We start from the raw sequence: 22,003 nt of genomic DNA, 5'->3' as shown, positions 1-22,003 counted from the left end.
CAGCTTAGGATTCTCACTTCACACTGAATTTATTGATAGCTAAGGAGAAGAGGAAGAACTGACATACCCACTGAAGTGGGCATTTCTCCCCACTGGAGTACCACGTCTTTCGTTATGCGTCCATAGGTATTAACGTACACTCCTTCGTCCTCATAGCACACAAGCATCTCCATTCCATCCGTTTTGGGCAAGATGACAATGGCGTGAGGTGTGATATTGCCCTGAATCTGCGTACAGAACAGAACCCCCCAAAATCAGCATTAAATCAAGTTTACAGGACAACAAAGAAAGACCAGCTCTCTCCAGCATTTGCCAACTTCTCTCAGAAAACTGCCAAACCAACATTTGCTACCAACCCATAAACAGATTTAGCCCATACAATACACGGGTTCCTGGAGAACTCATGGTACAGCAGCCTTCTCCTCAGCAATGTGAGAAATTCACCAAATTACGCATTACGGTGTGCCCCCCCCAAAGGAAATTAGGACCCTGTTTCAATAGGCGTCATACATACTGTATAATCAAGTTTGCAGAGCACCACCACGCTGCCTCAGACTCACATGAGATGGTATATAGATATCATATGAATTCCCCGAATCCACATCGATAACATGGAAACCAGTGTGCGATCCAAAGATGACTTTTAACCTCTGACCTTCTTCTACTGTGAGGTCAACAAGCAATGGTTTGTGCTGGAGATCTGCAAAAGACTTTAAAAACCCCCTCAGTCAATTTTGTGTGGTATGGGGGGAAAAATGAAATAAATGCACAGCATGCTATGGTAAGAACAAGAGTATTTTATATTTGTTGTTTAAAAATGTGTCCTCGTTGCTTTTGCTGTCTAGGTTATCTTTCAGATATTTAGGGCATTGATTTAGCTCTTTACCTGTTGGTATCTTACAAGAAGATGCAAAGTGTCAGTGGAATGTTTGGCCTTTTAATTTTTAAGCAACAGGAAGCTACATTTCCCAAGTGCACCTGGGGGCTTTTGTCCTGGTACGCTCTTATGCAATGCACAAAGCACCAGCCCAGCTTGTGAATGGAATTTGAAAGGGGTGGTGGTGATTGCAAGGATGGCTGGGAGAGGGATAATCCAGGAATTCTACCCTGATTTTGAATTTAATTCAAGTTTCAAAGAATTCAAGATTTGTAAAGCTCACCTCTTCTTTGAGATGGACATTAGAACCCCCTGAATCTTGTATCTAAACCCTGGATTAACCCTTTTTGCCAGCATGCCTATTTCAGTAGGATTATTTTTATATTTGCATTTAAGTTTAATAAAAAAAAAGTTAGGAAGCATCAGGGCTGGAACCCAACACATAGTAAAACAGGGTTAAATCTGATTGAAATTGTGGTGAAGCTTGTGACCAGGAGCTTGCGACTGGGACTTGTAAACAGGGGCGACTGCAAATGATCAGTGGAGGAAACTGAAGAGTGAGATTGTGTCTTTGAGATTAAGGCTGGTTGGTTGTCTGAGCTGTTTTGGTTTGTGGCTGTGTGCTCTGCTAGAGCACATGGTCTGAGGGGGAGGTGCTACTGCTGAGAGGAAGGCAGGCTGAATGAGGAAGTGACTTGGGGGAGAAGTTAGCAGCCAGCGGCAATTCTATTTAGCTGATTGCAGCCTCTGGAAACTCATGACCAAGACTTGAAAACAAGGGCATTTGCGAAGACAATTTGAGAAGAAGGCCCGCAGTGCTGTCCCATTGTGAAAACCAAGAGACATGGACGATGAGGTAGCTTCTTCAGGGAACTGTGACTCTGTGCCATGTTTATTTTCCTGCCTGAGAATGAGCAAAACTACACCAGCAGGAAGTGCAAGCTGGCTGCCTTGCTGGAAGAGAAGGTACAGCAATTTGAGGCACACCTGTCCAAGCTATCAGGCAAGATGAGGAATTTCTCGCTAGAGCAGAATGGACTGTCCTGGAATAGAGTGATGTAGGGGTGGAGGTGTCATTAGGGAGGAGGAAGATCACCCATTGCAGGAGACGAACTCCTGGAGCAACATGACACACAGAAGCAGGACTGTCAGGAGCCATGCTGTGTCACTGAAGCTGCAAAATTGATTCCACGCCCTCACCTTCAACACCGATTCTGGGCCAGAGGGACAAGGACAGCAGTTGCAGACCTCAGAACACACAGAGGTGGCTGTGGGAGGTACAGCGTTCAGAACGATACCTGCCACTCTCGGAGGAGGAAGAGATATGTGGTGATGGCAGCTGACAGAGGTAGCCGTGTGTGGAGGTAACAGGATGTCCCAGGAGGTATGCTGCCTCCCAGATGCAAAAATTCACATTATGACACAGAAGTTGCCAAGTCTTATAAAACCCGCTGACCACAACCCCTTCTTTCTGATTCATGTGGGTGCAACAATACTGCCAGACACAGCATTCAATGTATAGCAAGGGACTATGAGACTCTGTGTAGGAACTTGAAGGGCCTTGGGGCACAGGTGGTTTTTTTCATCACTTGTTTCTGCTGAAGTTTGTGGCCCAGGAAGAGAGAGGAAAATACTGGAAGTAAACCACTGGCTGCGCATCAGGAAAGGTTTGGCTTCTTGGACCATAGTGTCCGCTTTCTTAAGGAAGGACTTTTGGTGAGAGATGGGTTGCATCTCACAGCGGTTGGCAAAAATGTGTTTGCTAAGAGTCTTACAAAGTTGACCAGGAGAATGTTACACTAAATCATGAGGGGCGGGAGAAAACAATACAGATGACAAAAGAGCAAGTGGCACTGGGGTTTATAGCTTCATTGATGCACAGGAAACTGAGGTGGTGCTCCAGAAACCTGCTAAAGGGCAGGAAACTACAAGAAGGAAGCAACTGGAGGGAACGACTCGTGGTTTCATTCCTCTCTACACAAATGCAGAGTATGGGAAACAAGCAAGGTGGACTGGAGATTTTAGTACCGGATGGCAAATATGACCTGGCAGGCATTACTGAAACCTGGTGGGGTGCGACTCGTGACTGGAATGTAGAAATTACATCTGGGTGCCACAATTTAAGAAGGATATTGACAAGCTGGAACATGTGCAGAGGTGACCAAGATGATTAAGGGTCTGGAAACCAAGCCTTGATGAGGAACAGTTGAGGGAGTTGGGCATGTTTAGCCTGGATAAGAGGAGACTGAGAGGACATATGATAGCCATCTTCAAATATCCTGTCTGCCACATGGACAGATGGAACAAGCTTGTTTTCTCCTGCTCTGGAGAATAGGAACTGAACCAATGGCATCAAGTTATAAGAAAGAAGATTTCAACTAAATACCAGGAGAAACTTTCTGACAGAAAGCTGTTTTGACAGTGGAATGGACTCCCTCGGAGGTTTTAAAGCAGAGGTTGGATGGCCATCTGCCATGGATGCTTTAGTTGAGATTCCTCATAGACTTGTAGGCCCATTGGCAGGACAGGCCCACTTGGCTGTCAGGGTAGATTGATGTGATTTTATTTATGCATCACACAGTGGCTCTAGACCAGCCTTCCCCAACCTGGAGCTTTCCAGATGTTTTCAACTGCAACCTTCATAAGCCCCAGCCCTCTATGCTGATGGGAGTTGTCGTCCCAAACATCTGGCGAGCACCAGGATGTTGTTGTTCTATAAGCACATCTGAACTGGTTCGTAACCATCTGTGGTCTTTGTGAATATGCTGGTATGTCTAACATGGGAATGAGAACCAGCTCTAATAATTTTGCAGAGGTTTGCCACACAGAGAGATATAAGTTAAGTTCCTTGTTATGCCACAGATGAATAGATAACAGAAGTGAATGACAGATTTTCTTATCTGTGACAAAAAACATGAACAAATGTATGAATAATGCTAATATTTTTGTAACAACACAAAACATACCTTAAATGCCATAAACTTGTGATATGGTTTAGGAGCCCAAGCATATATCTCTACAGCATTCTTTAAGGCAATCACCAAGAACTTGATTCTCTCATATTTCACTAAAATTGAAATAAAACTAAATTTTTAAAACATCCAATTCACTCAAGACAAAACCGAATGATTTAATCTCAAGGGCAGCTGCTGAAACCATATTGTCAGTGGAAGTATTGTCTTTAAGAACAGGCCAAATGCCAAATTCCCCTGATAGTTTGGACTGATTTGAGGTTCTTCATAGTTCTGGATGGTGCTTTCTAGCTACAGGGGCAGCCATCTTGTGTTTGCTTGCATGTATGTGACACAGCATGGCTGCCACACCACCACTGCAGCAAATTAAAGATGGTGGCAATTGTGCTTCCAATTACAACAGTAGTTTGGAAGAGACTCACCACCACCAACGCAAGTGCAGGTATTTTGGAAAGAGCATGCGTGTCTGGGAGGAAACTAACCTCACAGGATTTGAGATGAATAATATGGCAATGTGACCCTTCCCTACTATCCTTGTAATGAATAAATAAATATTTTAAACTAGGACTGTGATACTTCAAAACTTCCTTTAAATGCCAAGTTGAAAATATAGGATTTGTTAAATAAAATCATCTACATATATCAGAGGACATTTGATTCAAATTTTGATCTACCAGATTTTAGCCTGCTAAGCCAAAAGGAAAATGATTGCATGGTATGTTTTTCTCTCTTAAGCAATAAAGCTTTTGCAATGTTCCGTTTTCACAGCTATTCACTAGTACTTTTCAACAAAGAACAATTAATCAAGAAGCATAACCTCCATAACTTGTGTTGAGTGAATATACATAAAATTAAAGACTTCAAGTAATATTTTGAAATGTAAGCATTTAGGTCCGTGGCAATAAACACACCCTTATTTGCCATCCAATACCAAGAAAAGTAACAGGTTACAGGTAGGTAGCCGTGTTTTTTTATTTTGCCAAGAAAAGTAATTTATTTCACTGCAGGACACAGGGAATTTCATATCGTTACTGGAGCACACTGGCTACTACCCAGCTTTTGATATGATATAGCTGACATCTGTGCAAATTCTTATTCTGGTACTAAAAGCATATGGGAGTCTTATATTAGTTTTGTCCACTGGGAAACATTAGGCACAAAACTGCCTCATATATAAGGTGAATATAAGAATTCATACAAGAACACTTGGTGACTGGCAGCTGAATATACAAACTGATTGGCTTGAAAAGCTTTGCCTCTTAGATGATGAGAAGCAATACAAAGCTCTAACTCAGGCACCCCCAAACTTCGGCCCTCCAGATGTTTTGGACTACAATTCCCATCTTCCCCGACCACTGGTCCTGTTAGCTAGGGATCATGGGAGTTGTAGGCCAAAACATCTGGAGGGCCGCAGTTTGGGGATGCCTGATCTAACTGGTGGTTGACTTTCTTGGCTTATTCACATGTGCTAAGAGCCAGCTAGTGCTGGACTCAGCAAGTGATAAATTTGTATGTGTGAGCCATCCAATAAAACTTCATTTAATTAGATGCTTTCCCTTAAATATACATTTTTTCACTTTAGCTGGTTTAAGCCTGGAAAAACCTACTAGTTTCAAAACTAAAGTTCTTAGAAAACAACTGTTAGTGGAGTCACCCTTGATTTAGGGCTCCCCCAAATCTAGTTGTGTTATACATGAGGGAGATTGTTTCTGAACATCTAGAAGAAAATGAACCACTGGTTTATTAGCTTTTTGAATGATATTGCACTTTAGTCCTATTCAGACATTAACTGTATACAGCCTAGGAGTAGCGGGAAAGATGGGTGATCCTTACTTATCCCATTGTTGGCCCCACTTCACATCTGTGTATCGGACATCCACTGCAGCAAAAGTCCATGAATGGCAACCAATCCAATGCTGAGAGATTGAGGTGAGATATAATATGCTATCTTCAAATATTTAAAGGGCTGTCACATGGAGCAAGCTTGTTTTCTCCTGCTCCAGAGGCCAGGACCCGAACCAAAGGATTCAAGTTACAAGAAAGAAGATTCCGACTAAACACCAGGAAAAACTTTCTGACCGTAAGAGCTGTTCAACATTGGAACAGACTCCCATGAGAGGTGGATTCTCCTTCCTTGGAGGGTTTTAAGCAGAGGTCGGATGGCCATCTGTCATGTATGATCTAGTTGAGATTCCTGTATTGCAGGGAGTTGGACTAGATAATTACTGAGGTGCCTTCCAACTCTAAAATTCTGTGATTCTATATGTATGACCAATCCATGCAATATTCATAAAAAATCAGATGGGGTGAACTTGTGGACCACATTAATATATGCTGGGGTCTGTTCCACTATCAAATAAGCCCAGGGATGGTTAGACAACACCATACCTCCCACTCTGAGCATAGTTAAAGTCATGCTTAGGCATAACTATTTTCTCCATGGTTATTTTAGTGCCATAGAAAGGTATCAAAGAAAAGAGGCATCAAGCATTTTATGCAATATTCACTCTTTTTGACTGTGCAACAAAGGCTGACTCTTTACACCTCTGTTTGCCTGTGGGAATAGCAGGAATCAGCACAAGGATATTCACAGTCCCCAAGCGCCTTTGACCAGCAGGCATGCCTAGCATTAAGAGAGCTTCCTGCTAGTGTGATACTGCACTTATGCATAGGGTCTTGTGCTTACCAACTTTGTAATGTATGCAACCTTCCAAATCTCCTACAGTGATCCAGCCTTGCTTCTTTTCTACTTCAGGGTCATTGTGTAATATTCTGTTTCTCAACCATGAAAGATAATAAACTCGTAGCTTGTTCTTCTTTCCTGTTGAAACATGGAACCGATAAAGATACAATCTATCATTGGATCAACTCGGATGCTAATACACAGGGCTTTTTATGCCATTTATCTTATCCATAAATTGTATGATGCCAGCTTGTCTATTGCATTCTTTTCAGTTGAGGAAAGCTAATTTTGGAAATATTAATTGGAACTTTAATCTTGCACCTAAACCGAAGCTGTATGAACGAAGCTAATTTCTGCATGCGTTCCTGTTGTCTTCCTATATGCTAAAATGTCTTATAATTGAGCTCATCAGTATTATTGTTAACTGTCTGTCTGGAGGTAAGGCTTTTCAGATGGAAGGGTGGGTTTTAAAAAGAAAAATCTGTGTTAGATGAAGCATGAAAACGTATGTAAGCATGCCAACCTCTGTTGGCCGAAAGTTACAGACAAGTATAAAGAATAATACTGCTGTAAAAAATATGTTTAAGTAATTGACGTAACTGAGCACTAAGTGTCAGTGCGCTAAGGGAGTTTTTAAAAAAATGTTTAGATGATGACAAGGAAGAAGGCCTTTACTGTTGTGGCTCTGTTTATGGAATACTCTTTTTACTGAGGTCCGCCAGGTACCTTCACTGACATCTTTTTGGCACCAGGTTAAAAAAACCCCAAACATTTTCCACAGGCTTTGGGTGAACTATGAATATGTTGTTTTGCTATTAGCATGCCACTAAAGCTTTCTGCTGCTGTTACTGAGGGTGGAGGTGTTTGTATATTTTTATGGCTTGCAAGCATTTTTACACAACTTTGTTTTTAAACAAATAACTAACAAGTTTAATAAAAAAGAGAGAGGGTGGTATTCAACTAAATAATTGAGTGAGCAGAACAAATTTCATTTGCACAGCAGGACCTTCCTCCTTCTCCTCCCCCTATGTGTGCCCTTGCACCATCCCCTGCACTTCAAGACTGGGCTGTCAGAAACCCATAGCAAAATGAAAACACTGATGCAGGCTCACAGCTATACCTGAGATAGTTACAAGGACATTGAGTCCTTCTAGCACGTCCATCTGTTGGAACCGCCTCCTGTTGATCAGGTTGTACACCTTCCCTTGCCCGCTGCGGTCCAACAGCATGAGCCCATTCTCTGTTCCCACCAGTAAGTTCACACCTGCACGATGAGCAAGCAGAGGAAGCGGATGAAATTAAGGAGAATGGAGAAATTTTTACTTAACATTAAAAGGAATCAACCAAGGGCTCCCAATGAAGGTCGGAACCCTCCCACATGTTGAAGGGATGAGGGACTATGTGGACTAGCCCTGTCTTTTGCCAATGTTTGTGCTCAGAGTGTTTTAGACGGTGATGGATGTGCACAGACCTCGTTCATGGGGTTGGGGCCTTGACTGATTCACTGGTAGAGGAGATCTATTGGCATTTATGACACACTCTTAACATTCAGAAGGTGGGAGACATGGTCACTGAAGTGGGATAGGCCTTGCCTACAAAGCCCTGTGAACCCCCTCCTTACCTCTGACTTCACTTACTCACAATGATCCCCTGCTATCCAGGGAATCTTTGGAGGTCTTTAAGCAGAGGCTTGACAGCCATATGTCAAGAATGCTTTGATGGTGTTTCCTGCTTGGCAGGGGGTTGGACTGGATGGCCCTCGTGGTCTCTTCCAACTCTATGATTCTATGATTCTATGAATCAAGCTCCTATCTGCTCTTGCCAGCACCATAAAAACACTGGCCCAAGGCATGGATTCCCATAGATCCTAATGATTTCTGTATAGGACGACAGCAAAATTGCCAACAAATCACAGAGCACATCTGCATAGAAAGAGGTGACCTGTGACTTGATGGTGGTTTTGAGGGATCTCTTGTGAAAACTGTGAGGATCCGTAAGGATCTGGGCCTCAGAGCCATGCTTCTGCACTATGGCAGTGCTGGGAAACACCCAATCTGAGGCTTTTAAATGATTCAGTCAATGGAGCAGATGGTAGATGTGATTTGATGGTTGTTTGGCGGAGGATGTCCCCATTCTCATTCTCTCTCTCTCTCTCCTCCTGTAGTACCCCAGATGCCCCCCCCTTTCCCACCTATGCTCTCAGGTGCCTAACTGAACCTTCAAAAGCACAGGGAGATGGAAAGGAGCTGTACTCTTTCAGCTTCCTTCATCAGCTCTCTGTACTTTTCAAGTGGGCAGTAAGTAGGCAGTAAGTGGGGATGGTGTTGAGGCTTCAAGAACACCAGAGGAAGTCTTCAAGAGTGCCACTGAATCCACAGGTGCCATAATAGCAACCCCAGGAAAAAGGTGTCTAGAGCTGCTATTTAGCACCCTACCTTAAGTAGAGAATGTTTTGCTTCTACCCCCTCAGCTCCTGGTATTATGCCAGAGCCTCGCTTAAAAAGCACCAAAATATATATTAACATGCAGACGGCATTTCTGCTATTCAATGAGATAATTAACAGATTACCCCACAGAGCAGCACAAAGGATTTCAGAATTGAAGCGCTTCTTGTACTTTCGGATCTCTGGTGTGTCGCTATGAGGACGAATGTTGGTGGGATTCACATTTACTACAGAAATTTTCCTTGCTTCATTAAGTTTGGCCTGTTCCTGCCTCAGCAGCTCGCTGGTAAATAATGCTGGAAAGGAAAACATGCAGAAACAGCTTTACTGAATACATAATGGGGGTTTTATCAGCTACTAAGGGCCAATACATGTGTATCTTTAGCTCTGTGGGAGCTGCTTCCTACTGCTTTCCCCCATATCTCTCTGATAACATACAGATGGAAGAACTGTTACTGATAAACTCAGTTCAACTGGAATTCTGCACAGGCCTCAAGACTGTGTTGATTTTGGCATCTGTCTGCACAATCCTCTTCTTTCTTCTTTGGCGACCACAATGAATGCAGCACCACTGCAAGGAGTCAGAGGAAACTACAGCACTTCAAACCAAGTATCTGCCCAGGAGAGGAGAACTCAAGCTATATATCACTGTTGTTGTTTAGTCGTTTAGTCGTGTCCGACTCTTCGTGACCCCATGGACCAGAGCACACCAGACACTCCTGTCTTCCACTGCCTCCCGCAGTTTGGTCAGACTGATGTTAGCGGTTCCTGCCAAATATCCTGCACAGAGCTGCTGCATAGCCTGCTGCAAAAGGTTTGTGAAACCCTTTGAGGGCAAAGTTGCTCGGATCTGTGGTGAACCTGATGCCACAGTTAGTCCGGCCTTGCAAGAGGGCTTGAGGAGCACCATCAAGTTTCAACCTCATGAAGTGGACAGGATACTCATGGTGGTGAGACCAACTATGTGCCATCCTGATTTCTTCTCCCCACTTTTCTCAGGGTACCTCTATGTCATTTAAAGTTTTTAAATGTTGGACTGAAAATTCAAGTGAGATTGTGTGAATTCAAGTGAGAGTTGAGCTAATCTTGCAGAGTCTGGCACATATAGGGAGGAGGAGTTCAATGTAGGGTTAAGATGGTGTTCTGTCACTGCAAGCATGACTACCTGACTGATGGAACCATCTCCCCTTTCCTCTCTGGCTCTCTGTTTTGGGGATGCCGTAATCCTTTAGAGTGGATTTGTGGGTGGTAGTGGGTATGCAGGAGGAGAGGAGGCATAGCCTTTGAGCTGGGGGTGGGGATCCTTGTACTGCCCCCTCTAGTAGAATGGGGTAGTTGAATCTGGCCCATAGAGTCTCCATGCACCAAGGTTACTTTGACTTGCAGTAGCCACAATAAAATTCAGTGAATGCTGGCCTGTGGCCCACAACTTTCCAGACACTCATTCTTGTTGGGAAAACACTGGAGATTTGAGCACGTTCCCTAAATGCTGTAGAAGGGATGTTTTGCTATGATGCTATAGAAGCTGTAAGCTGTTATGAACACTTGCCAGGCCAGTATGTGCGGGATTTTTTTCAAATGCTCTTTCCTAGAGCTGATACTTGCCCAAGTATATGTGAACAGGACCAAGTATCTTATACCCCAAGCATTTCCCATTGCCTTTCCCTACCTGTGGCAGACGATTCCTCATCATCGTCCTCATCTTCATCTGTAGGGGAGGTCTGATATACCCTGGTATCCACAAATGGAGTGAAAGATGCTTTTGTGCTACTTCCCATTCCATACTATCCAGTGAGAAATAAATATATCATTTAATCAGAAGAAAGTAATAATAAGGTTTTTGTCTTCACACCTACACAGATAATACATTCAAAGCGCAAGCGGTGTAGTCCAGTGGCAGAATGGGTGGTATTTTCATGTATAAAGATCCAGGTATAAAATACCAATTCTTTAGCTAGTTGTTGTTTAGTCGTTTAGTTGTGTCCGACTCTTCGTGACCCCATTAGCTAGTACCCATGCCTTATCCCTAAAATGGCTCTGCAGAAGGCAGAAATTGGCTTTAATGACTGGTGTAGATGCAAAGGTAATAATCAATTTAAAGTAGCATAACCTTGTTGCTAAGTACAGCAGAGCTGGGTTTCATTAGAAGTAAATTCAGAATAATGAACTACTAATATTTACTTTTTTTCCCTTTGAGAATCTTCTGCTATGTTAGCATCTGCTATGTTAGCATCTGCTATGTGTAAAAGCAGGGATTTCCTCCACGACATGGCACTTGTTTTTCTGCTGTGATATTTACCCAAGTAATGTTATAGTTATGACTTCTGTTGTTTTTGTTTTAACTATTTATTTGTGCTTTTACCTTGCATTTTTATCTTGTGAACCGCCCTGGGATCTTGTGATGAAGTTCAGTATATAAATCTAATAAATCAATCATCATCATCATCAAAAGAAGCCAGAAAAATGGGGAGGGGGGAGTCCCACCTTCCATCATCACTATTCTATGCCTTTTCCTTTTATTTCAAAAGCCACCTAAGTCTTGTGATCCAGGTTGAGTGCTGGAGCCAGGCAGCTGTCACCCTAGATAACTGCCTAGCCTCCCTGCTGTAAAGAGATAACCAGCCTCATGAAAGAGCCTCCTTCTCTTTCAATGTACACATAAGGTAGCAGTTTTCTGAGGGCACCACTTGGGCTTCCAGGAAAAGCTAGCACTATCTCTTAACTGGGGAAGAAAAGGATTGCATTAATGAGTTCACGAGTGAACGTTTAGCAGAATATTTAGACCTCCTGAGGTTTTATTAACGAGATAGATGTGCTGACTTCCAAACTCTGGTGACGCAATGCCTCAATTGCCATCTCACAATCTGTAAACAGGCCTGCATAAATTACATGCAGATTTATTCTGCTTCTTTTAGCTACGGGGAAGGGCAACACAAGGAGTTATGTAGGTAAAGCTCACCGAGTTTGTCTCTGGGCTTCAGGGAGATTTAATAGGCATTGCCAACCCTCTTTTTAGAATATATGTGCAACCAATTCTTCCCTTTTGCTAAGGGCTAGAAACCTGCTCTTTGAAAAATAAAACAAAAGTTGAGATGTTCATGTAAAAGAATCCTGCTCTCCTGTGGTTCTGCTACAACCCTGTGTGGCTTTAACAAATTGAGGGGAATCACACTAATTCAGGATACCTTCCAGATACTGATTTTCTCCAATTATTATTCTGCTTAATGCCGGCATGCCAGACACCTGTCGACTGTGCTGATCACCATGTGGGTAGAAATCAGTCCAAACACACTAGCATGACCAGCACTGGAGAAGAAGAGCAGACTGTGCAAAAACAATAGAAACCTAGGAATCTTCCTCATACCAAATAAGTCCTTTGGTTTATCTAGCTCAGTATAGTCTACACCAGGGTTTCCCAAACTTGGGTCTCCAGCTGTTTTGGAGTCCCAAGTTTGAGAAACCCTGGTCTACACTGACTGGCCTGGGTTCTCCCGGATTTCAGACTTGGGACATTCCCAGCTTTACCTGGAGATGCCACAGATTGAACCTGGACCTTCTGCATGCCAAGCAGTTGCTCTACTGCTGAGCCATGGTCCCTCCCCAATAACAGGTGCCTTTCGTATGCAAGCTACTTCCTGTTTCACTTCTGGCTTTTGCAGCTAAGGGAAGCTTTTATCCAGAAATGCCCTTACTTTGCCAGAATTTCAACAGCTGATGGATTAAAACAGAAATTCAACATCATGTATATAATCATAAACACAGAATGATAGCCAAGAAGCGGGGAGGAGATCCAAGTATAAATCTTGAAAACAAGATTTTAATATTTCTGCAAGGCAAAGGTGGAGAAAGGGAGCAGGTCCTGAGCTGAGAGGACCCTGCTGCTACCTACTTCTGCCACCGAGTCCATCTCCTGACTATGGGTGGAGGCTCGGCCCAGACCCTCAGTCGGTGTGCCGGCAGGTGAGTGGCTCTGCTGCACCAAATCTGGAAGATTGACATGGCCGGCAAAGCCATTGCTGGCTGCGTGGCCAGAGCGCTTTTTGTCCCCAGAAGTCTGCAGAGACACAAGTTATAATGAAGAGAGGAGAGTGAGAGAGAGAGAAACCCCAAGAGTAACATATTAACTCACGTAGCCAAGCAAGCACAGGCACAAGCCCTTGGGCTTGGCTGTCCTCTTGACCCGCGGACTCAGCAAGCAGCTACGTATCTCCACTGAAGAAATTTAGAGAGAATGAAACACAGAGCACATTTGGAAGGAGAGGGCATCCTTGTTCATCAGCAGAAGAATAGTTATTAATAGTTAAGACCACAAAGCTAAACAGCACATCCGAGCCCCTTCCGTACTATTTATACTACAGGTGAATGCTATCAAAAGTGGGACAGAATTCAGATATTATATCGCTTTTATATTTGAGCCAGATGCTTTGCAGCACCCACCTGCAGGAGTGCACAACATCTTAGTCTTTCGTGAAGTTCTCACTTAAATGTTGTTTGCATTATCACAGATTTAACAGTTTTTAAAGGTACAGTATTTTAAAGACCCGCAAACTAAATGGTGCGGAGATGATGGGATGACCTGCAACCTCTACACAAGTTGCTGTGCATGTAGTTGCTCTATCTGTACAATCACAGCAGCTTGAAAAAGGGCCACGCCGAATGTGGACTAACCACATGTTGCCACATGCAGAGCTTTCCATGTGATCCTCACTTACAGCCCTAAACTACATGCTCGCACAGGCACCTGAAAGGGGGACTGCTGTATGCCTGAACTGGGCCACAGACCTTTTAAAAGAAAAGCTGGTCTAAGCCGTGCTTGTGAAGAATGGCTTCCTGTTTCTGTAAAACGGTGCTTTACAGAATCATGGTAGAAGTACCGAATTTGGTATGTCGGGAGGCATGAGTGCAAGAGCACATGGCCTGTTCCTCAGATCATTAAGACAGGATCATTAATATGTGCAAACCAGCCCAATGGCTGAATGTGCATTGTTAGCATGCTCTTGGCTGCAGGGACAGGGCCAATTAGAACCCGGGTTTCCATCTACCACACTGAAAACATGTGTAATTATTGAGAAAGAATTACATCACATTATTTTAATAACTGCCGTGGCGTTATGTGACCTTTGGTGGTTTCCATTTTGTGCATGTATCTAGGTTATGCCTAAGCAGGTTGCCTGCATCTCCCCACTGACACCTACTTTGAAGTAGAAACACAGACATTACCTTTTGGCATGGCCATCGGGGGACAGGTATGTGGCATGTGCCCACTTTGCAAGCCCCACTTTGCAGTATTCTGATGTCATGAGAGCCAGGAGCCACTTTTCCACCTTGTGCCCTTTTCAAATGGGCTACAGTAAGTTTATGTGACTCAAGGCAGCAGCGAACAGCCTCGGTTTTCCCCCCTGCACGACTTAACAGATCTTTTTGTCCTGACAGGCACGCAAAGCTCGCATTAGCATCAGCGAGAGTTATGTGTCTCCACAGAGAACAGAAAATCCTCTTCCATATGCAACTTGGGAAATGCTTTATAATCTAGCAAAAAACAACAACCTCACTTTGTTCCCTCTTCTGGTCTCTGCCTTTGCAGGCAGCTGACAAAACAGACTGACTTGTCTCCATTGCAAAAGTCACCGCAGATGCTTCTTTTGCTGAATTACAAGCCTGGCAGAAATTGTCAGCAACCTGCTGTTTATGTCTAATGTGTCACCTATTAAGGGCAGGCCCAAGCAGGGTAATGTACCTGAAAGAGATTACCCCAGGCTCCACAAGCAGCATCTGCACAATTCTTGACACTCTCAACTTAATCAGGTGGCAAAGAATGATTTATATTCAAAAACTGCAAACACCTTGCATGGCACTCATCACAGCTTGTTTCTGAAGGTCTATCAGGTTTAAGGTCACTTTCAGACTCACAAACAAGGAGTGCATTAATTAGGCATGAATCCACTTTTACACACTCCAACAATGGCTTAGGGTCATGTCCAGTGCAGTGCTAAATCAGGGATCCGTCAGCTCAAGGATTTCTGCTACCGCAATAAGACTTTCTCCCCTTCTCCTCTTCCTGTGCACATCCTAAATCTGTTCTAGGGTGTCTGTTCTGGAGTAGGTTTGGGGAGGGTGCAGGGTGCTCACAGGGGAGGAGATGGGGTGGAATCTTGTTGCGCTAGCAGTAATTGAGTTACTGGAATACCACCCTCAGATCCTAAGCAGGCTTTTGCTGGCAAGAGTATCCCAAGCAGAGTTCTGCTAGTAGGATTGCAGAGTTGGAAGGGACCCCGAGGATCCTCTAGTCCAACCCCCTGCAATGCAGGATGGGATGCTCCAGTAACTGGATGAGGCAGAGGCAACTTCCAACAACCCCTTGGGTCCTTGGAAAATCTGCTCTGAAGGGTTGGGATATGATACAAATATGTGCCTGGTTGAAAGAAAAGCACAGGGAGGGAAGCTGCAGGAAGGAGGAGGGCTCAATACCCTTCCTCCGTGCAGCCTATTTATTCCTTAAAACTGGACCTCCCCATCCCTTTTCCTACAGAACTACAGCAGATTCTCCTTTAAACACATGGATCTGCTGCTGTCACAGATACCTTGGCCCTGTGTCTATGACTGTGGCTAAAGAGACATTTACACTTCAGGGAGCAAAACCAGCCACAGTTGTTTGGGTATCCTAGACAGGGTTCTGTCCCACCCCATCAAGTTCATGGGATCTGCCATTAATCTCCCAGCCTTTTAGGTCCTTGTGCATTGCACTTTCCTTCCTCCCCTTCTTGACCTCTGCAGGCCATGGGCCTGACTGCTGTAGTGCTTCAGCCTCTGGGCATCTCCTTAGCCTATTTTATGGAATGTATTATGCATTTCCTGGTCAGCTGTAATTGGTTGGGGAGCAATATTAGCCATTATTACCTAAGCTCAGTGGGATCACGCCATGATAGCAATTGAACCCGCTGTGGAAGAATCACAGCTAGCTGGCTATGAAACTACCAACCCCTGCACCCAGAAAACAACAATGGCTGGCTTCAACAACAATGGACCATTTTCTCAGGGTACGAAATGTGGCCATTTGGTTTTACAGACAACATCAGGGTGGGGAAGGTAGTCATTCAGTACTATGGACAGCATCTACTGGACCTCAAGGTGAGATGTCAGAAGCACTTCCTTGTGTCTTTCTGAATTACCTATCCTACCAAAACACTTTATTTTTAGTGATTTTTCTTCTTCTTTTGTTTTCTTACAGCATGCCTCGTACAATCTAACCTCCTGTCATTCATAGCAAGGTTATTCTCCAGCAACAGGTTTACTTCACCCCGCTCTGCAATGTGGCATTGCTATCAATGGCCAACACTGGTAAAGCACAGGAGACATGCTGTGCTACCTATTCAGGAGGAGGCTGAACAGGAAGGTTTATTTGCTCCTGGCAGTTTTAGGATTTGGGTTGTGACTCTCAACAAAATATTATGGGTTTGGCTCCCCTCTGCCTTGCCCCATAACCACTAGATAGTTCACTGGAATTCATCCATGCTGCATAGGTGCAAATGTTTCCCAAAATAAAACAAAAGTCCCATTTGTTGGCCTCTGGATTGTCTTTATAAGAGTCTTTTCTCTCTCCCCTGAATACAAGCCATGACATCACAATTAGGGTGTTCAGATAAAGAGCTACAATTAAACTAAAGCAATTGGAAATCTTCAGCAGATGGCTAAAGGGGGAATTATTATGGAAGTGAATGGGCTAGGTTTCAAACTCACTTCTACCGGCGTAAATCTTTGTGTAAATCCTTTGGTTTGGGAGTTTTTTCTTGCTTTAGGCCAGGATGGAAGAATATCAGAATCCAGACACAACCTGGCTGTGTCCTACAGTATTCATTGTTGTTTGCAGTTTGGAGAAACATCTTTTGTTTAGATGTTGTAATTATATTAATCAGCTGCTAGCAGGCATCGTTTAATCAATCACTTTGTGCTTAGAATACACAGAGCAATGATTATTCATAGCTTATAAAGACAAAATCTCTCAAAGATGTTTCACAGAAAATAGTTGCCACCCACTTACCTCCCTTATCATTAAAGTCCCTTCTCTGGAAATGCTGTTAAATGTATCTGTATGGGGCGGTTCTAGAACGTGGCTTGACACCATTCCTAGGTTGTAGGCCTCGTTGTTTCCCGGCATTCCTGTAGGGCTGCAAAATATAAACAGTGGGTATTTGCAAAACTTAAATAAGAACATTGTACACACACACCATTTTTGGTGCAGCGTGTTGGTCCAGGCTTCACGGACCAAATGCCAACAGTAAGATTTTTTAATCTTAAGGCAATCATGAATGCGGACATATATGAAAATCCAGAACAAGCTATAGGTTCCTTTATCAGAGGCCAGGTTTTTACAGTAATTGATACTCTGAGGCAGCAATTAAAGATGATTACTGAAAATGGCAAGGCTTATAAATGGAGAAGGAAACACAGACAAGACTACCCTGCGTGTGGCCCCTGCACCTTCATGGCATGCACTTGATATTGCCAAGTGGGAAGCTGCAAATGCAGAACCTCACAATGTCACCCTACAAATTTCCTTTACCAAACATTATGGGAAATGGAGGGAGGAAACTGGATGGTCGCTGGTTTTGATGGCATCCCTCTGATTTGTATCACGCCTGGTGCCAACCTAAAAGCTAGAGCACATGTGATGATTGTGATAACAGAGAGATGCTGCCAAAAACTACTGCCCTGTGTTGAAGCATGTCTGCTTGGCTTGTACCATTTTCAAGGATTCACTTGTGCTGTGGATTTCCTCTTGCTGACCATCAGTAGCTAGAAATATGGGGCAGGGGATGGGAGACTCAGAGGATGTGCGATAGTCACAGGCTGATGATACCTGAAACAAGGAGGCAGTTTTCCTCATGGCAACTAAACTTGTCCAGGTTACAAGCTACTAAACCGTGGCATTTTTGTTTCTGATGGCCACCCAGGACAATAAGAGCAAGCCTCTCAGCAGTATCTGAAGACGTCAAATTGTAGAGATGAGACTGAATCCTTCTAGGACCACAGCTTCAGTGCACACAAGCCAGGGTGCAACATGAAATTACAACATGGCATATTTTAAACCACATTAAGCTAAACAGACACAAAATATCTGCCCAAACATTAACCGTATACATATGGATAGCCAACAAAAATAAGCAGCAGCTGCTTATTTATGCCTGAAGGCAGAGACTGACCTAGATAATATAGAAATATAAATCAGAGAATGTTCTAATAAAAGTCCAGATATGCAGCTGTTAGCACCATTTTAGTTCGTCAGTCTTTAAAATACTGAAAAACTGTTAAATCTGTGATAATGCGAAGAACATTTAAATGAGAAACTTCATGAAAGACTAAGGTGTTGTCTGCAAAGTGAAGCCACTGAATTTTTTATGAGAACTTCAGAAAATCCCAGAGTTTCCTAGCTCTCAGGGCTCTTTCACACATGGAGCTTCTGTATTATTTGTACACTGCCATATGTGAAGAAGATAAACTGAGTCCCAGACCTTTGTCTGCTTCCAAGTAATAAGTGTGGGATCCTATAGGTCAGGGGTAGGCAACCTAAGGCCCATGGGCCAGATGCAGCCCAATCGCCTTCTCAATCCGACCCGCAGATGGTCCGGAAATCAGTGTGGTTTAACATGAGTAGAATGTGTCCTTTTATTTAAAATGCATCTCTGGGTTATTTGTGGGGCATAGGAATTTGTGCATTCCCCCGCCCTCAAATATAGTCTGGTCTGAGGGACGGTTGTTGACCCCTGCTATAGGTGGTGGCTCCCATATGTGTGGGGGGCAGGTGTTGGACAAAACAATGTTGGCACCAGCTGAACCTTGGGGGAAACGACATTCCACAGCTGAGGAGCCACCACCAAGAAGGTTCCATCCTGAGCTAAAACACCAGGCTTCCCTGAGAGATCTTAAAGCCTGGGGAGGACAATGCTGAGAGGCACTCCTTTAGATAAGGCCACTTCCGCCTTAAGGAGGAGGTGGTGTTGCAGGCTCTCATGACCCCCCCCCCCACGTGGGCAGGGGGTGGGTGGCCAGCCCTGCACAACTGGGGGATTCCCGGCTGCGTCACTGGTCGTGTGTCTTTATTGTTGTCCAGGTATTCTCATATATTGGTTTCACCTTTTAAGTTGCATTACTGAAATAAATGCACTTTTTGATGATATTCTAATTTTCCAAGTTTCACCTGTAGTGTTATATGGCTTCAAGCAGCTGAACCAGTCAACAGTCTGGCCATTGCATTTTGTATCAGCTGCAGCCTCCAAATTATCTTCAAGGGCAGCCCCCCACAGAGCTTATTGCACTAATCTAACTCCAGAACCCAGAGTCTGTAGAGCCTAGGCCAGTGTTTCCCCAACCTTGGGTATCCAGCTGTTTTTGGACTACAACTCCCACCATCCCTAGCTAGCAAGACCAGTGATCAGGGATGATGGGAACTGTTGTCCAAAAACAGCGGGAGACCCAAGGTTGGGATACACCGGCCTAGATTACTGTAGCCAGGCTGACACATACAGGAATGCCTGTAGCTCACGAACCAGCCAAAGCTGGAAAATAGGTACCCTGTGTTACTGATGCCACTTGGGTCACCAGCGACAAAGCTGGATCTAGTAGTCTCTTCAAGCTACACACTTGGTTCTTTGAGGGAGTGCAACACCATCCAGAACCAGCCTCCTCTCTGTTCCCAGACACAAGAACCACTACCCTACAGCACCTTTTGTCTGTTTTTCATGGGTCTCTGACTCTATAGTTGTATGAACTCAGACTGTATTATCCTTTGACTGTTGTGAGCTGCTGGCAAGCCAGGATGGCTGGGGACTGTATCCAGCTACTTCCCCAAGCACAAAAAGCTACATTCACAGTTAAGTACCACACATCATCTGCCAAAAATAGCATCCTTGTGTCAAGGCTTCCTCTTCTTCCCAGCAATGCCCAGGATCAAGTCTCCTAATGTTGTAAGGTCATTACATTATACATTTCCCCTACCCCTCATCCAACTGATGTACAGCAAGAACAGACAATCGCACATGACAGTGCGATGTCATGGGGTGAGTGATCCTACACATTATGGGGAGGGACCTGACCTTGGGGGCGGCTGCTGTCAAACATGCACAGTGTGTTGTTCCGCCCACCCGCAGCTCTAAATAAACAGTGTTAATTATAATGGTATTATCTTCACAAAATGTGCCTTACATAAGCCTTGGAATGTCACTGACAGGCACGGTCCCATCTTGCGTTTCACTTTCGCCATCCTCCTCTTCCTCTTCGCTGCTTTCAGACTCCTCGCTGGAGGAGGAATAGTCCGTAACTTTCTTCAAAGGCCGGTTGGTTTCTTCAATACGCAGCTCCCTCAGTTCTTTCGCTAAGGCCGTCAGATCCTATATGGGAAGGGGAAGGAGGGAAAGTTGAGGTGAGTTTCGTCAACAACTTATTGGGCTGCGGAAAAGCTGCACACATCTGACTGAAAGCTATAACTACACAGAGCACAAGCAACCAAAAAAACACTAATTCTTTTATAGTAGTCTTACAAACATAGACCAATGTAGGACAACATAACATGTAGTTTTGTGAAAACAAATGCTGGCTCTATGCTTGTTGAAAACTCAAAGCAAACCTGCTGGCTTTATTTGACCACATAGGCGTGTGTACATATCTGTTTGTAGACTTCTACGTACAGACACAGCACAGTTACATTTGTTGAAAACAAATGGAGTTCAGTCACGATCATAGTAAACTGGAAAACATGATCACCTTTGGAAGCCATTTATTGCCATGTACCTTATTCCTCCCAAAGGCCTGCCATTCAGCACAAGACACATGAACAGGAGCTTCACATTGTGTAATCCCAGCTCACAATGCCCGACAGGAGAAGGGAAAACCATATGATGGCCTTGATTCACACAGAACGCTGCACTAACCGATACCGTTTTGGGGGCGGGCGGGGTGTACTTGTGTGAAATTTTGCCATTGGTCTGGCAAACTGTTTATTGCTGCTGCAGAATGGAGGACCCAAACCAATGGGTTCAAACTGCAATAAAGAGGACTTCAACTAATCTTTAGGAAGAACTTATTTGTGGTACAAATTGTGATGGCCTTGGAAGGGGGTGGGCTTTCCTGCATTAGGGTGTAAGCTGGGCTACTGCAGTAGTGGATTTCCTTCCTCTGTGGAGGATTGGACTAGACAACCCTTTGAGATTCCTTTCAACTCTTGGTTTCTAATAAAGCAGGTGATATCAAAGAGAGGAGGAACTGGTGACAACAGCAGTGAAGAGGTAACGTTCCACTGGGGGAATCTTTTTATAGATTGGCATCATATCTATGCCGTATTTTTCAAACACATGGTTTCCTCCAAAGAATCCTGGGAACGGCAGTTTACCCCTCACAGAGTTAATTCCCATCACCCTTAAATTACAGTTCCCAAGGTACTTTGGGAGAAGACATGTGCTTTTAAAGGATTGTTGGGGATGTGACTGAAAGATTGTAAGAAAATTTAGAGTTAACAATGGGGGGGAGTAAATACACAAGGCCTCCACACCTGCTGTTTGCCTATAGCAAAGTACTTTGAGTTATTGCTGACAGAGATGGAGAGACAGGTCAAATAAGATTGATGTATAACGTGATTTATGCATGGGACTTGAGTGAAACAACGCCACAAAAGACCTCCTCAGTTCCAGGAGATAGAGAGCATGGATGAACTCGCTAAGACCACAAATTGACATATACCCTGCGCACACACACATAGTAGCCACAGTAAATGTGGAAATATCACATTTGGAAAGTTACGGGTGGCGGGAGGGGAACAACCAGGAAACTTAAAAAAACAAACACAAAGAGCTTTCAGTTTACTATGACACTGACAAAACCTTCAACAGTATTATCTCAAGACACGGGGTACTGCAAGCACCATATAGAAGAAAGAGACTTCTTGTAATCTTACATGCTTTTATAGCAATGCAGGGGGAAGCAGTAGGGGCAAAAAATAAAAAGCATGAGAGCTCCAATTAGAACGGGTTAGAAGAGT

At 43.9% G+C, this 22,003-nt stretch overlaps 1 protein-coding gene across 4 annotated transcripts in view; it reads right to left on the bottom strand.

Moving 5' to 3' along the window:
* Positions 1-22,003, bottom strand: part of TNIK (TRAF2 and NCK interacting kinase) — a 283,956-nt gene that overhangs the window by 8,568 nt on the left and 253,385 nt on the right. For all 4 annotated transcript variants that reach the window (XM_035132807.2, XM_035132804.2, XM_035132806.2 and 1 more), the window contains 10 exons: positions 20,176-20,360; positions 17,015-17,141; positions 12,866-13,030; positions 10,646-10,760; positions 9,102-9,272; positions 7,653-7,796; positions 6,536-6,670; positions 3,844-3,944; positions 561-710; positions 68-227 (listed from right to left, as the gene is read on the bottom strand). In XM_035132807.2, the coding sequence (XP_034988698.2) occupies positions 68-227; positions 561-710; positions 3,844-3,944; positions 6,536-6,670; positions 7,653-7,796; positions 9,102-9,272; positions 10,646-10,760; positions 12,866-13,030; positions 17,015-17,141; positions 20,176-20,360 (1,453 nt within the window). The remainder of the gene's footprint in view (positions 1-67; positions 228-560; positions 711-3,843; positions 3,945-6,535; positions 6,671-7,652; positions 7,797-9,101; positions 9,273-10,645; positions 10,761-12,865; positions 13,031-17,014; positions 17,142-20,175; positions 20,361-22,003) is intronic.

This window comes from Zootoca vivipara, chromosome 5 (assembly GCF_963506605.1).
Source record: "Zootoca vivipara chromosome 5, rZooViv1.1, whole genome shotgun sequence".
NCBI lineage: Eukaryota > Metazoa > Chordata > Lepidosauria > Squamata > Lacertidae > Zootoca > Zootoca vivipara.
This window is presented reverse-complemented; position numbering and strand designations above follow the sequence as displayed.